This window comes from Rhinolophus sinicus, linkage group LG07 (assembly GCF_036562045.2).
Source record: "Rhinolophus sinicus isolate RSC01 linkage group LG07, ASM3656204v1, whole genome shotgun sequence".
NCBI classification, from domain to species: Eukaryota; Metazoa; Chordata; class Mammalia; order Chiroptera; family Rhinolophidae; genus Rhinolophus; species Rhinolophus sinicus.
In genome coordinates, this window is record NC_133757.1 from 72,108,856 (window position 1) to 72,122,586 (window position 13,731).

The 13,731-nt window shown below is 52.7% G+C and overlaps 2 protein-coding genes across 2 annotated transcripts; both read right to left on the reverse strand.

Annotated features, from left to right (window-relative positions):
- Positions 1-144: 144 nt before the first annotated feature.
- TUBB4A (tubulin beta 4A class IVa) lies at positions 145-4,275 on the reverse strand. Its single transcript, XM_019710773.2, has 5 exons — positions 4,178-4,275; positions 3,623-3,804; positions 2,984-3,092; positions 2,766-2,876; positions 145-1,841 (listed from the first exon to the last, which is right to left on the reverse strand). Exons 2-5 carry the CDS (start codon positions 3,677-3,679, stop codon positions 784-786), a joined length of 1,335 nt encoding a protein of 444 aa, XP_019566332.1. The 5' UTR covers positions 3,680-3,804; positions 4,178-4,275; the 3' UTR covers positions 145-783.
- A 1,414-nt stretch (positions 4,276-5,689) lies between these two features.
- Positions 5,690-12,935, reverse strand: LOC109434075 (phospholipid phosphatase 1). The gene is made up of 2 exons (XM_019710763.2): positions 12,497-12,935; positions 5,690-7,328 (listed from the first exon to the last, which is right to left on the reverse strand). The coding sequence occupies exons 1-2, from the start codon at positions 12,614-12,616 to the stop codon at positions 7,026-7,028; spliced, it is 423 nt and encodes a 140-aa protein (XP_019566322.2). The 5' UTR covers positions 12,617-12,935; the 3' UTR covers positions 5,690-7,025.
- Between the last annotated feature and the right edge of the window lie 796 nt (positions 12,936-13,731).

The following is a 13,731-nucleotide window of genomic DNA, read 5'->3' on the forward strand; positions in this document are numbered from 1 at the left end:
CCTGGTCTGTCTGACTCCAAAACTTCTGACCCCCTACCCCTGACTCCCAGATTAGATGTCCCTTCGGTGCCCACCTCCATCCTGTAGGAGGGAGCCCTTGCTTGTTGGCCGTCCCACAGAGAGATAAAAAATGCACTTGGCAGAAACATGGCAGGACAATTTATTTATTGTGGGTCAGGCAGAGGGGAGAAGCGTGGGGAGGGGTGGGGGCACAGCTTCTCGTCCACATGCTCCAGGGCTTCCTTCTCCCCCTGTGGCACTCCTTTACCACCTCATGGAAAGCCAAGGTCAGTTGGAGCTGAGGGGAGTGAGTTCAGAGACCAAACAGAGTTATAGGAGCCAGAGAGAAGGCAGGGTCAGAGGGCAAGTGGGCTTGTGGGAGCAAAGGTGAGGGAAAGTCAGAGGTGAAGGGAGGCTCTAAGGTAGGGGGTCAAAAGTAAACTGGGGCTTATTGGCCTGGGGTGCGTTGGGTTCGTGGGTAAAGTCAAAGGCGAGGTGAAGGAGGGCTCATGGAGGTAAAGGTGAGGATTGTGGGGTCAAAGGTGAAGCAGGGCTCTTGGCCAGAGTTGAAGTTGGAAGAGCTCAAGGGGGTAGGAGACAAAGTGGGGTTCAAGGGTCAAAGGTTACAGGTTAGGTGTGAAGTGAAGGTAGTAGGGTCAAAGGACCAGAGGTAAGTCAGGCTTGGAGGTGATGCGGGGTTCTTGGGGACCCAAGGAGGGCTCTAAGGGGTCAAAGTAAGCAGCCTGGGGGGGTAGGGGCAGACATAAAGTGAATGAGGTGACCCTAGGCCACCTCCTCCTCGGCCTCTTCCTCGAATTCTCCTTCCTCGGCTGTGGCGTCCTGGTACTGCTGGTACTCGGACACCAGGTCGTTCATGTTGCTCTCGGCCTCGGTGAACTCCATCTCGTCCATGCCCTCGCCCGTGTACCAGTGCAGGAAGGCCTTGCGCCGGAACATGGCCGTGAACTGCTCCGAGATGCGCTTGAACAGCTCCTGGATGGCCGTGCTGTTGCCGATGAAGGTCGCGGCCATCTTCAGGCCGCGCGGCGGGATGTCGCACACGGCCGTCTTCACGTTGTTGGGGATCCACTCCACGAAGTAGCTGCTGTTCTTGCTCTGCACGCTCAGCATCTGCTCGTCCACCTCCTTCATGGACATGCGGCCCCGGAACACGGCCGCCACCGTCAGGTAGCGGCCGTGGCGGGGGTCACAGGCGGCCATCATGTTCTTGGCGTCGAACATCTGCTGGGTGAGCTCGGGCACCGTCAGGGCGCGGTACTGCTGGCTGCCCCGGCTGGTCAGCGGGGCGAAGCCGGGCATGAAGAAGTGCAGGCGCGGGAAGGGCACCATGTTCACGGCCAGCTTGCGCAGGTCGGCGTTGAGCTGGCCCGGGAAGCGCAGGCAGGTGGTGACCCCGCTCATGGTGGCTGACACCAGGTGGTTGAGGTCGCCGTAGGTGGGAGTGGTCAGCTTGAGGGTGCGGAAGCAGATGTCGTAAAGGGCCTCGTTGTCAATGCAGTAGGTCTCGTCGGTGTTCTCCACCAGCTGGTGCACGGACAGCGTGGCGTTGTAGGGCTCCACCACGGTGTCCGACACCTTGGGCGAGGGCACCACGCTGAAGGTGTTCATGATCCTGTCGGGGAACTCCTCTCGGATCTTGCTGATGAGCAGCGTGCCCATCCCGGACCCTGTACCACCGCCCAGCGAGTGGGTCAGCTGGAAGCCCTGCAGGCAGTCACAGCTCTCAGCCTCCTTCCGGACCACGTCCAGGACAGCGTCCACCAGCTCCGCGCCCTCTGTGTAGTGGCCTTTGGCCCAGTTGTTGCCGGCTCCGGACTGGCCTGAAAAGGGAAGGGGACACATAGGCAGTTGTGGGGAGAGCCCATCCCCAGCCATCCAAGTAGATGAATAATAATCATAGAATTATTATTACATATAATATACATTATTATAATTTTGTTATTATTAATCATTCTGTTTGCTTCCATCTTTGACTCCTTCACCCAGCAGCTGTTCCCTCCACCTTGCACATCTTTCCTCCCTTCAATGCCCTTTGGTCAGTTCAAGTCCTACTCATCATTTAGGCTACAGATATTAATAATAACAATGATAATGAAAACAACAACAAATGCTTATTTACCTTTTCTTCTGTGCTAGGGATTGTTCTAAATTTTTTACACATATTAATGGCTTTAAGCTTCACAATCCTGCAAAACAGACCTTATTATAATCCCTGTTTTAAAGATGAGGAGACAGGTACAGAGAGACTCAGGAGCTCACCCAAAGTCACCTAGCTGAGAGGATCAGTGCCTGAGTTTTACTTATTTATATTCTCATCCCACCTCCCTCCACCTGGATATCAGGTTGGTGGGGGGAGGGGGTGCAGAAAGCTTTGTCTGTTTTGTTCTCAGCTGTATCCCCAGGGGATACAGTAGGGCCTGGAATGCAGTAGGTGCTCAATAAATATTTGTCCAATGCATGAAGTGGAAGAACTAGGATTTGCATTAAAGCAGTCTGGCTTTGGTCAATACTGTTAAATTAAAATGCCACCTCCTTCAGGAAGGCTTCCCTACCTACACCCACCCTGCTGTATCAGATGCATCTCCCATCACAATGCTGACTGCCCTGCCGGCCTTCCCCACTGGGCTGTGGGGCCCCACCGTCACCATTGAGTTTCTGATGATAGGTGGAAAAATTTTGCCAAGCGCTTGGAAGTGAAAGGAATGAGGGGCCTTCCCTGATTGTGCTTTCTACCCAGGACTCACCAAACACGAAGTTGTCAGGCCGAAAGATTTGGCCAAAGGGGCCAGAGCGGACTGAGTCCATGGTGCCTGGCTCCAGGTCCACCAGCACAGCTCTGGGTACATAATTTCCTCCTGCAGGGAAGCAGATGGAGGGCAGCTGGGGTAAGAGCCAGGAACCAGCATGCTGTCCCCTCCCACTGCCTCTCCATCCCCACTCCCGCAGGCACCCCTATGCCTACCTGTGGCCTCATTGTAGTATACGTTGATTCTCTCCAGCTGCAGGTCACTGTCCCCATGGTATGTTCCCGTGGGGTCTATGCCATGCTCATCACTGATCACCTCCCAGAACTAGAGGGATGGTGGTGGTAGTGGTAAGAACCAAGAGAGGGGGAGCAGGGGTCCAGGCCTGCCCCGGGCTTCCATCTTCTGGACTCAGGACCCCCAATCACTTCCCTGGCTGCCACCTATACCCCAGCAAGGTGAATGGGGTACCTAGAGGCATGGTGTGGAGGCAAGGATGAAACAGCAAGAAGGGAGAGGTGGGGGCGGGGTGAAGCAGTCATCACCCCAGGCAACTGTCACTTCGGTGGGGCTGCAGCCGGTGGGGAGGGGCTGGGTCTCTTTGTGCGTGTGCAGGGGACAGTGGGCCAGCTGTGAAGCCAGCTGTGGCCAGCGGACAAAAAACTGGGCCCCAACCCCCATCAGCCTCTTTGTTCCCAACCTGGCCCGGCCCCGGCGTCCCCTTCCCCACCGTCCCTGGGGCGCTCGCCTCCTGACGACCCCGTCCCCCAAAAGGCCCAAGATCGGGTAACTCTGCGGAGCTCTAGGACCTGCTCCGCTCCTCTCGGCCGCCTCCCGGGGCCCCGTCCCCCGCGCACCTTGGCCCCGATCTGGTTGCCGCACTGGCCCGCCTGCAGGTGCACGATCTCGCGCATGGCAGAGGCACTGCGTGGACGCGGCGGCAGTGTCTCTGAAGCTGGGAGCTGCGGTGGCGGGGCAGGAGGTGGACGCAGTGGCGGTGGCAGCGACGAAGCAAGGTCCCTGCGCCCCCGGGGCGCCTCTATAAAAGCGGGCGGGTCCGCGTCACCGCGGTCACCGCCCGCTCCGCCCCCTGGTCCCGCCCCAGCACGGAGGGGGCCGCGGTGGAGGGAGCTCCCTCCCCAGCGGCCTGGGGACCTCCCGGGACACGCGCTGGGGTTCGCCAGGGCCCCTTGCGCCCCCACCTCGGACCGTGGCGGGGAGGCTCATTAGGCACTATCAGCACCATTTCCCCCGGGTTTTGCAGAGATTGGGCGGGGGAAGGAAGAGGCCCGGTAAACTCGCAGCGAGGAAATCCTGCATCCCCACTCCCGGGCGGCCCTGTCTCAGTTTATTTGCCCACAGCCTCCCTCTACATTCCGTCTATGTACCATTCGCCAGAACCCTTGTATTACCGGGAGGGCTCCCAGTAGGGTCGAGCTGGGGGCTCTGGAGTTGCGATCTGTTTCTTTGGGGGGGGGGGGCGATCCGTTCCTGGAGGACTTGTCTTGAAGCTGTGCAGTCAGTAAAACCACAATGTTCCTTCCAGGTTTCACTGGGGGATGCTTTGGAAGCTGATGGAGGTTTGGGAGATCCATGCGCTCCCCCTGGACACTCCTTTTGGGCTTTGGGTTCGTCGCAGGTGGGGTCACCCCAGCCTTGCCTGGGTGGAACATCAAGATTTAAGATTTATAGCCAGATTTCACATTAGGGGGGATAGTGAGCATCCAAGAGCTGCATTGCTCCCCCCACATCAGCACCTCTCTGCTCTAATGTTACGATTTATTGCAAGCCATCACCCTACCTTCCCATTTCTTATTGGCCATATGACTTTGCACTGGCAGCTTTGTCTCTCTGTGGCTGAATTTACCCATTGGCGAGAAGGGGCAGTCAGGAATGCCCACCCTCCAGTCCGGTTGGGAGGGTACAATAAGGTGGCCCAGTTAACAATGAGGTAGCCCCAATTTCCCCTCGCACAGAGTAAACAATAAATTGTAGCTATTTGTATTACAATTATTATCAAGGGCTGAACAAGACTTCCTGTCCTGTCCCTCAAGTCAAGGCCAGACCTCTTGGGATCACTTTCAGCTGGCAGCCTCCAGTTCTGCCATCTCAGAAAACTCCTCCTCACCTCCAGGGCTTCTGGCTATTGTGGGGTGGGACCTCAGCTGTATGGCTGGGACCTCACATTCGACACTGGCCTCTAGTTTTGACCAGTGGTCTCAACCAGGGGCGATTCTGCCCTCCAGGGGCCACTTGGCAATATCTGGAGACAGTTTGGTTGTCATGCCTGGATGGAGATGGTGTATGCGCTAATGGCATGCCGTGGGTGGATGGTGCTCAATATTCTACAGTGCACAGGACAGTCCTCCCCCACCACAAAGACTTATATGGCCCCAAGTGTCAGTAGTGCTGAGGGCTGATAAGCCCTGTGTTAATTATTTGGGGACAAAATTTGAGTGAGACCCCCTAGCTCACACTGGACTCCAGAATAAGTTCCTGATGGGTCAGATGGTATAAGCCAGAGTGACCCTCAGCGTTGGAGTCACCTCCTCTCTCTGTCCCACTCAGGTTGTGTATGTAAATGAGTGCAGGACCAGGATCTCAGTGTCAGATGGCTATGGAATGCAGAGCCCTTGCAGCCAAGAATTATCGGACCCCAGATGTCAATGCCAGCGCCCAGGTAGAGAAACCCTGATTTGGACTTGGGAGAATTGTTAGACATTGACTGATTTCCCAAGCAGTCAGATGAGGCCCTATTGGCCCCGCACTCCCACCTCCTGCCAGTGTCAGATCTGCAATCGAGTCAGGTTGGCCTCAGCAGAAAGGCCTCAAAAAGCAGGGGTTGGGCTCCTGATTTTGAAATGGAAAACAGAAAACAAAAAAAAAACAAAAAAGCAACCAATAACCCATTATTAAATACCAGGTTAAATTTACTTCCTTGATACGAGCAGGAAGAATGAGAAAGTGGCTGTTGTGTGTTTCAGAGAGAAATCAGGCATCAGCACTTGGGGAACACTCGAGGCGAGGGAATTCATGGAGACTCAGAACATCCTCCTCATGAAATTGACAGGCTTATCTTTATGAGATCCACAAAATGAGGGCAAAGCTTGCTTCCTACTTGTGTGTGATCTGTCTGCCATGTGGGGTCCACACTGCCACCCCACCTGTGCTGATATACACCTCAACCCTCAGTTTCCCCCAGAGGGCAGAGGGAGTCTGTTTTGCCTATTATTAAAGATATTATAGTCACATTTAGGCCACATTCTATGCTAAGTGCTTTGAGTATATCTGCTTGTTTATGTCTTATCTCATAAAACCACAACCCTAGGAGGCAGGTGCTGTTTACATGCCCATTTTACAGATGAGAAAATGGAGGCCCCAGGAGTATCTCACCCAGTGTCACACACAGTTGAGGCTGGGATAGAGCCATTACACTGCAGCCTCAAGGACCCTGTTCCTTTATCACAACAGAAGCTGTAGTTACTTTGTTATTTAGTCTTAAAAAAAAAAATAAAGGCTGGCAGTCAAATGGGTTGTCTTTCAGGAAACAGTGTTGCTGGGTTGCTGGTGTGAAAGCAGCTGTGTGACTGTCACGTGCTCCATGGCCTTGGCCTCTGTGTCATTGTCTGTCCACCCTGGTGCCCAGTGCTCTGGGCTGGCTTCCATGTGTGTGAGCCAATTTCACCATCAGAGTCTGTGCTCTCTTTGTCCATTGGGCCTGTGGGTCATTGGCTCCTTCCCAGAGGGTCCCCTGGTCATCAGCTCTTCCTGACACTTCACTGCCCACTGACTTAAGACCTACACCTCAGCTGGGTATGATTTCCCTTCCCCCAGCCCCGGGTGGAACCCAGCCCTGGGCATGGACCCAGCCTGGCACAGGCCCTCTCCAGCTGCAGGGAGGGGGAGACAGAGGGTTCTGGAAGCTGTCATTCTGGGACAGGGATGCTGAATGAGCCTTAAGAGGAGACAGGCCCTCCCCATTCTTGTCCTCCCAACTCCAGGGGCACACACACAAGCTCAATGGAAGTCGTGCTTGGCACTGCTGGCACCAAGCATGGGATGGGGAATGGGGGACAATGGAGCGTTCTCCAACTGCTGGGTGTGTGGCCCACCTCCAGCCAACACTCACCATCAGATACACCATGGTGTACATCCCAAAAGAGGTGTGCTCAGGATAGAAGGATTTCGTGAGAGATGGGCAGGGGTACGGCTGACATCAGCTGGGGCTAGTGCGGGGAAGGAACACTTCCTGGGTTCCCCTCACCACGCACTCACTCGCCTGGCATCAAGGATGTCTTCAGGGTGTCTGGTGCAGGTGTAGTTGGTGACATAGCTGCTCTCACAGTTGAAGGAGGAAGCCAGGTTGGGCAGGCACATGGCCAGGAAGTGGGGGCTCAGGTGACTGGTGATCTTCTTGGCCATGCTGGTCAGGGAGAAGCTGGCTATGCCGCCAAACATGAAGTCGCCCAGTTGCTTAGAGACCATGACCATGTAGGTGCTGCTCATGAAGGCCTGTGAGCGCAGCTGCAGGGCCTGGACATACATCCTCTCTCCCAGGTTGATCTGCGGGGTGGGAGTGGAGCAGGCAGGGATTACTGCTGGGGGCAGGGGGCAATAAGAGTAGGAAATCTTCAACACCTTTTCCCAAACAGTTCACATAACATTTCATATGGAAAGGAGGGTGTGGTTTCCCACTAAACCAGGTAAAAAGGTGGGGCTTCTCATTTCATCTCACACACACACACACACACACACACACACACACACACACACACTCGTGCATGGGGGCTTGTCTCACAACTGTGCCTGAAATGGGCAGGATTTCCTATTTCACTGAAGCAAGGGGTATGGCTTAACATTTCACCAAGAAAAAAGGTGGGATATCTCCCTATTGTATGTCAGACGCGAGCAGGAGTCCCACATCTGAAAGGGGTGGGACTTCCTGTTACACCAGGCAAAGGGATAGAGTGGCACCTATTTTATGTTAGACATCGGCAGGATTTCCTGTCCCATATCTGAAAGGGGCAGGATTTCCTGTTATACCAGGAAAAGAGGTGGGACATCTTCCTAATTTATGTCAGACATTGGCAGGATTTTCTTGCATATGTGAAAGGGACAGGATTTCCCATTCTACCAGGAAAAAAAAGATAGACTTCCTCCCGAATGCCTGAAAATGGTGGGACTTCCCTTTTCAGCAGAAAAATGAGGCAGGGTGTTTCCTCTGTGTTTGAAAGGGGGAGATGTCCCAACTACCCCAAAAGGGGCAGGACTGCTACCGGCTTTATGCATATAAGGGATGGGGCTTCCCTCTTCACTGTGGGAAACGGGATGAACTTCCTTTGTTCCATGCCTACATTAAAGAGGCTGATGTTTCCTCTATTCAATGTCAACAAGCTGTGAGCCTTACCTTTCCTCAAGGAAAGAATTTCCTCTATGCCATCGAGTAGTGAGATTTCCCATTTTACTAGGAATGGGGGGGGTCCCCACTTTGCCAGAAAAGATGGTGAAGTCTGCCCGTGGCGGGTCATCGCTGCATGGGGTGAAAGTGACCCGCCCATTACTGTGAAGATGGAGATGAAGAAGGCCATAGTGATGAGTGCTCAGTCCTCAGTGATGCAACGAGTCACCAAGTGTATTTGATGATGGTGTCATTGCAAAAGAAGCTCCAGATGTGGGGCACTAGTGGCCCATTCTCACTTAGCACAGTGGGGGTGCTGACTGCAGGGGGTGGAGGAGACCCCACTCAAGGATGGCTCACCTGTGGCTTATTCTCCTTTGGCCTTCTGGGAAGTCTATCTTCCCTGTGTCTCCACAACGTGGACATGGTGGGAGGGTGGGAAAGAGGATGGTCTGGCCAGAAGTCCAGAGGAGGACAGAGCCCCAGGGACCCATTATGGGAGGGGGTACTGTGAATGAGGCGGGTAAAGTGTTAGGATATTGAGGATATATACAAAGGTGTGAGGGTTCACTTTTTCTGTACGTGTATGTGTCCTAATATATGAATATATGTGTGGGTGATTGTGGCTGTGCATGTCTTTGCATCTGTGAATGTGTATGTGTGCTTATGGCTATCTATATCTATGTCACCTGCTACATGAGTGTGTCTCTGAGCATGTACGTTTCCTGGTTTGGACATATGAATGTATGTAGATGTATGTTTCCTGGTGTATTTCTATGTAGCTGTGAGTTGGTGTGAATCTTCTCGTGTGTCTCTTTTGGTGTGTATGAGTCTCGATGTCTTTACTGTACCAGGTATGATCAAACAACATGGTGAATGTTTAAATTTAAAAAATTTATTACAGTAAAATACACATTGCCATTAATCTCCCTCAAAATACTCTCCCTCACTTCGAACACATTTATCCCATGGTTCTTACCACTTTCGGAAGTGATTCTGGAAATCCTCTTTTGTGAGTGTCTTTACTTGTGCTGTCATGGCTGCCTCGATGTCTTGAATCAATTCAAAATGTTTACCTTTCATGGTCATTTTCAGTTTGGGGAAGAGCCAGAACTCGCACAGTGCCAGATCCGATGAATAAGGTGGATGAGGACACACTGTAAAGTTTTTGTTGAACATAAATTGCTGCATTAAAAGTTATGTATGATACAGAGCCTTTCCGTTTTTATCACAAAATATGGTGAATGCTGCTGCCGAGTGCCATCCAATGGAGAGTCAGGGATCTTCAATAAAGGAAGCAGCGCATTGAACCTTAGTAACAGTGTGTGACAAGTTTCAACTTGTTCAGTGTAGTCAGTCGAGTGTGAGCTATGGTTAAAAGGAGGTGTGTTTTAAAGTGTGCTATAAATCATCCTCCATCATGACAATGCTCCATGTTACACATCGCTTCAGTTATATGACAATTTCTGTCAAATAAAAACATTACAGTGTGTTCTCATCCACCTTATTCACTGGATCTGGTACCGTGCGACTTCTGGCTCTTCCTCAAAGTCAAAATGATTCAGGATATCGAAGTAGCCACGACAGCACAACTAAATACACTCACGAAAGAGGACTTCCAGAACTGCTTCAGAAAGTGGCAAGAACGATGGGATAAGTATGTTTGAAATGAGGGGGAGTATTTTGAGGGGGATTAATGGCAATGTGGTTTTTACCGTAATATATTAAAAAAATTTAAACATTCACCGTATTGTTTGATCACACCTCGTATGTGACTATGTGTTTTTGGAGGCATATGTATGTGGTATGTCTTGGCATGTGTGCCTGTGTGCTTGGGGAGTACATGAATGCAGATGTGTGTGTCTTGGGATGTGCACATATCATGCATCATATATATGTGTAGTGTGAATAGGTGTGAATAGGTGTTGTGGTGCATATGGGTGCCTGTGTGGGTGTGTGTGATCCTGTCTAGAGTCTGTGTGTGTGAGAGGATGCATGTGTATCCATGGATGTGTGTGTTTGTGTGTGTGTATGTGTGTGTGTGTCTATATCTGGGTTCTCTGTGTGTTTTCATGCCTATGGCTCTGTAACCGACTGAGCTAGGAGATATTGGTGTGGGTGTTGTGTGCGAGCAGGACCTAGAGCCCCTCATCTAGCACTGCCTGAATTCAGGAAGGGCAGGGGGGTCTATCTCCAGTAGGTGCCAGGCTCTCTGTCAGGCCTGCCCACTCTATGAACATGCCTCCAGGCCTCCCACCCTTCTTTTGACCCTGTCATTCTGTTGCCCACTGAAGTCTGGTGGAGCTAGGTAGCTGGAACGCAGCCTCCCAGAGCCCCCACTTCCCTTCCTGGGCTGGGAGGGCAAAGCTAATGTCCCAGCCTGGCCCAATGAGGGGGCTCTAGTCACTGGCTTTGCCCACTAGGGAGTTGGGGGGCTGGCATATGCACAGATATATGCATACACAGAGTCTGATATACATAATACAACCACAGAGTCTAACCCAGACATATGAGTACAGATTCTGATATACACACATAGACACAATATAACAATATATTCACAATATACATAGGCCCATATGGACCCAGACACACGCCTGGATACACAAATACCATTGGATCCACCCCCCCAACCCAGATGAATAGTCACAGGTCCCAAGCGCATGCGTGGAAGTCACTCATAATAAGCACACCTTCCCCAACACAATACAACACAACACACAACACAGAGACCCAAGAGACACAAACATACAATACACAGTCGCAGATACGCTCTACACCCAGAATCCAGTACAGATACAGACAGACACACACACAGGCACACACATAGAAACACATGCACACACAGATATAAATACAACACAGACACTCCCAGACACACAGATAGACCCATATGCACAACTCAAAGACATACAGCAAATAAAATCATATAAAAGGCTGAAAAAATAAATGGTTGAAGGGAGAAGATAAAGTCATGAAAGACTGAAAAAATAAAAAATAAAAAAACGAAAAACAGAAAAAAAACGCATACAGCCAGATACTGACTCCAGCATCCAGAGTCAGGAAGACAGGTAAATACACAAGTCACACTTGTGGAGAGTCCCTTTCTCCCTATTCATATAGACAGATATTGACCCAGACATCCCAGAAATACGCTGATGAACACACGGATGTGAAGATACACGGGCCAACTACACTCACTAGGGCCCCCAGTCTAACCACCCTCAGATAAAGGCAGACAGGCAGACATACCCCTCCACCGCCTCTTGGGTGTCTGGATGTGAGGCTCAAGACTGGTGGGAAGGGTGCTCACCCAGCAGCAGACAGAACATGTCCAAAGCCACCAACATTTTGGCGGTGCAGGAGTGCGTCAGCGGATGGGACAGGAATGACCTGCGTGGGGCCCGCGCCACAGACACTGGTACGGGACAACCAGCTTGGGCAAGGCCATGATGATATGTAGTAAATTTATTGAGTCCATGGGGGGTCGACAGGGTGGGCGCGCCCACCCGGACCGGTATTAGAGCTCGTGAGCCTGGGGGGTCACAGCGGGGAGAGGCAGGCCTGGTTGATGAAGACCACAGCGCGCAGGGACAGGGTCCCATTGTAGGGCGACCTTAGACGGCCAAGCGGGGGAGGGCATCCCGAGGAAGGACGGTGCCGGGGAAACTGAGGCTTCTCTTGCTCCTTAGGGAGGAGTCCCCATCCCCCACCAGGGACTTGACAGTGTTGAGGTAGGGTCTTTATAGTGTGGGTGGGGCCTGGACGAAGATAGGGCGGCACAAAAGGGGCGGGGCCTAAAGGAATAAGACAAAATGGTCAGACCCACAGGCCTCAAAGTCCCCAGGGAGGTCAGACTACGGATGGGGATGCACTGAATGCTTGGACTAGGAAGGGGCGCAGAGCTATGGAAAGGTGGAACCCAAGAAAGGAGCGAGGATTTTAGATAGGAGACAATAGAAGGGCGTAGCGTGGGGAGAAGGTGGTGTTGGATTAAGAAAGGTAGAAAAGTGGGTGGGGCGGGAGAGTGGGCAAGACCTGAGGCTGATGGCTGGGGAGTGGGCAAGACCTGGGCAGGTAATTGCAGGGAAGTGGGTGTGGCCTAGGGAGAATGACAGGGAAGTGGGCAGCTTTGGGTGGCTGATGGCTGGGGAACTGGGCGGGACCCAGGGAGAAAGTCCCGGGAAGTGAGCGGGACCTGGAGTGGGTGGGGCCTGGGAAGCTGATGGTAGGGAGTGGGCGGGGTCTAGGGAGATTGACGGGGGTGTGGTTGGGGCTGGGGAGCTAGCAGGGTTTGAGAGACCCGGGTCAGCCCTGGAAGGGGCGGACCCACCTTTTTCAAGGTTCTGAGGGTCACAGTCTCGTGATAATCCTGCTGGTCCCGCAGTCTCCTTGAATAGGCATTCCACATCTTGGGCCATTCCCTGGTGGTCATCTGCTGGCTGAGAGCCATGGATAAGCGGGCGAGAACCTTTCCCTCTGTCAACAGTCGCCCCGCCGGGTGCCCTCGCCGCGTTTCATTGGTCGGGCATCGACCAATGGGAATCCGTCTCCGGGTTCACCGTCTTCCGCGGTCCCAGCAGCATCCGCCAGGACCCGCTTGGGCGCGGAGCTGCTTGGAGTGGGGGCTGGTGAGGGTTTTCCATCCCACTCCTGCTAAGGCCCTACCTGATCCGGCTTCCGCCGACTGTCTCCCCACTCCCTCGTCGCCATACTCTTTCCTCTGCGGGCTTTGCTTTTGAGGTGGAAGACCTAAAGCACCTTTTCCTTTCAGCTCCTCTCTCCACTAACTCTGTGTAGCTCTGTACTGAGATGTTTGGTCCACCAGGTGGCGCCCGCGGCCTACACCCAGAGCTTCCTCGAGGGAGGGACAGGCCCCCAGAAGGAGAGCCTCGGTCCCCTCTCGGAGGTGGTGGGGTTTTGAGCAGTTTGAAGGATGGAGACTGGGTCTCCACTGGGGGAGAGGCCTGGGCTCGTTTGGTTGTAGTGCCTTGTGTTTTGTTTCAAGTGTGTCTTGCTGGTCTCTCCAGGTCTGCCTGCATACGAGTGTGATTTCTATGCCTTTGGTTGTCTCAGGGTGTCTGATATTATGTGTCCCTGATTGCCTACCCCAGAGTATTTGAGTCTCTCTGAGGCTGTGTGTTAGTGGGTATGTGTGACCATGGCCACGGGTGTGTCCTTCTGTGTGCTGGTGGCTAGCTTGGGTGACAGATCTTGTGTATCTGATTGTGTCTCTGGGCGTCTGTCTCAGTGCGTGACTGCGTATGTCTGTGTGGTGTATCCCCAAGTCTGTTTTGGTATGTGTGTCTTTGTGTGTGTGACTGTTCTGTTCTCCGTGTGCTTGATGGTATATGCCTTAAATGAAAAGAAACATCTATTGTGTCCCTCTGTGTGTCCTTGTGTGTGCCTTTGGTATGTGTCTCAATGTGTGTGTGTGTGTGAGAGAGAGAGAGAGACAGACAGACAGAGAGACAGAGAGAGAGAGAAAGAGAGAGAGAATGTGTATGTCTGTGTGGTGTGTCTGCTTCGGTTTGTATAATTGTGTATTGCCTGCATAGGGGTGTCTTG

Bases quoted from the DNA above. Each gene is read 5' to 3' on its own strand.
- TUBB4A (XM_019710773.2), bottom strand. From the start codon at position 3,679: ATGCGCGAGATCGTGCACCTGCAGGCGGGCCAGTGCGGCAACCAGATC. The intron at 3,093-3,622 runs GTGCGCGGGGGA...CCATCCCTCTAG, and splicing joins GCAACCAGATCGGGGCCAAG to TTCTGGGAGGTGATCAGTGA. The intron at 2,877-2,983 runs GTAGGCATAGGG...GCTTCCCTGCAG, and splicing joins ATACTACAATGAGGCCACAG to GAGGAAATTATGTACCCAGA.
- LOC109434075 (XM_019710763.2), bottom strand. From the start codon at position 12,616: ATGGCTCTCAGCCAGCAGATGACCACCAGGGAATGGCCCAAGATGTGG. The intron at 7,329-12,496 runs GTGGGTCCGCCC...CCCACCCCGCAG, and splicing joins CCCTCAGAACCTTGAAAAAG to ATCAACCTGGGAGAGAGGAT.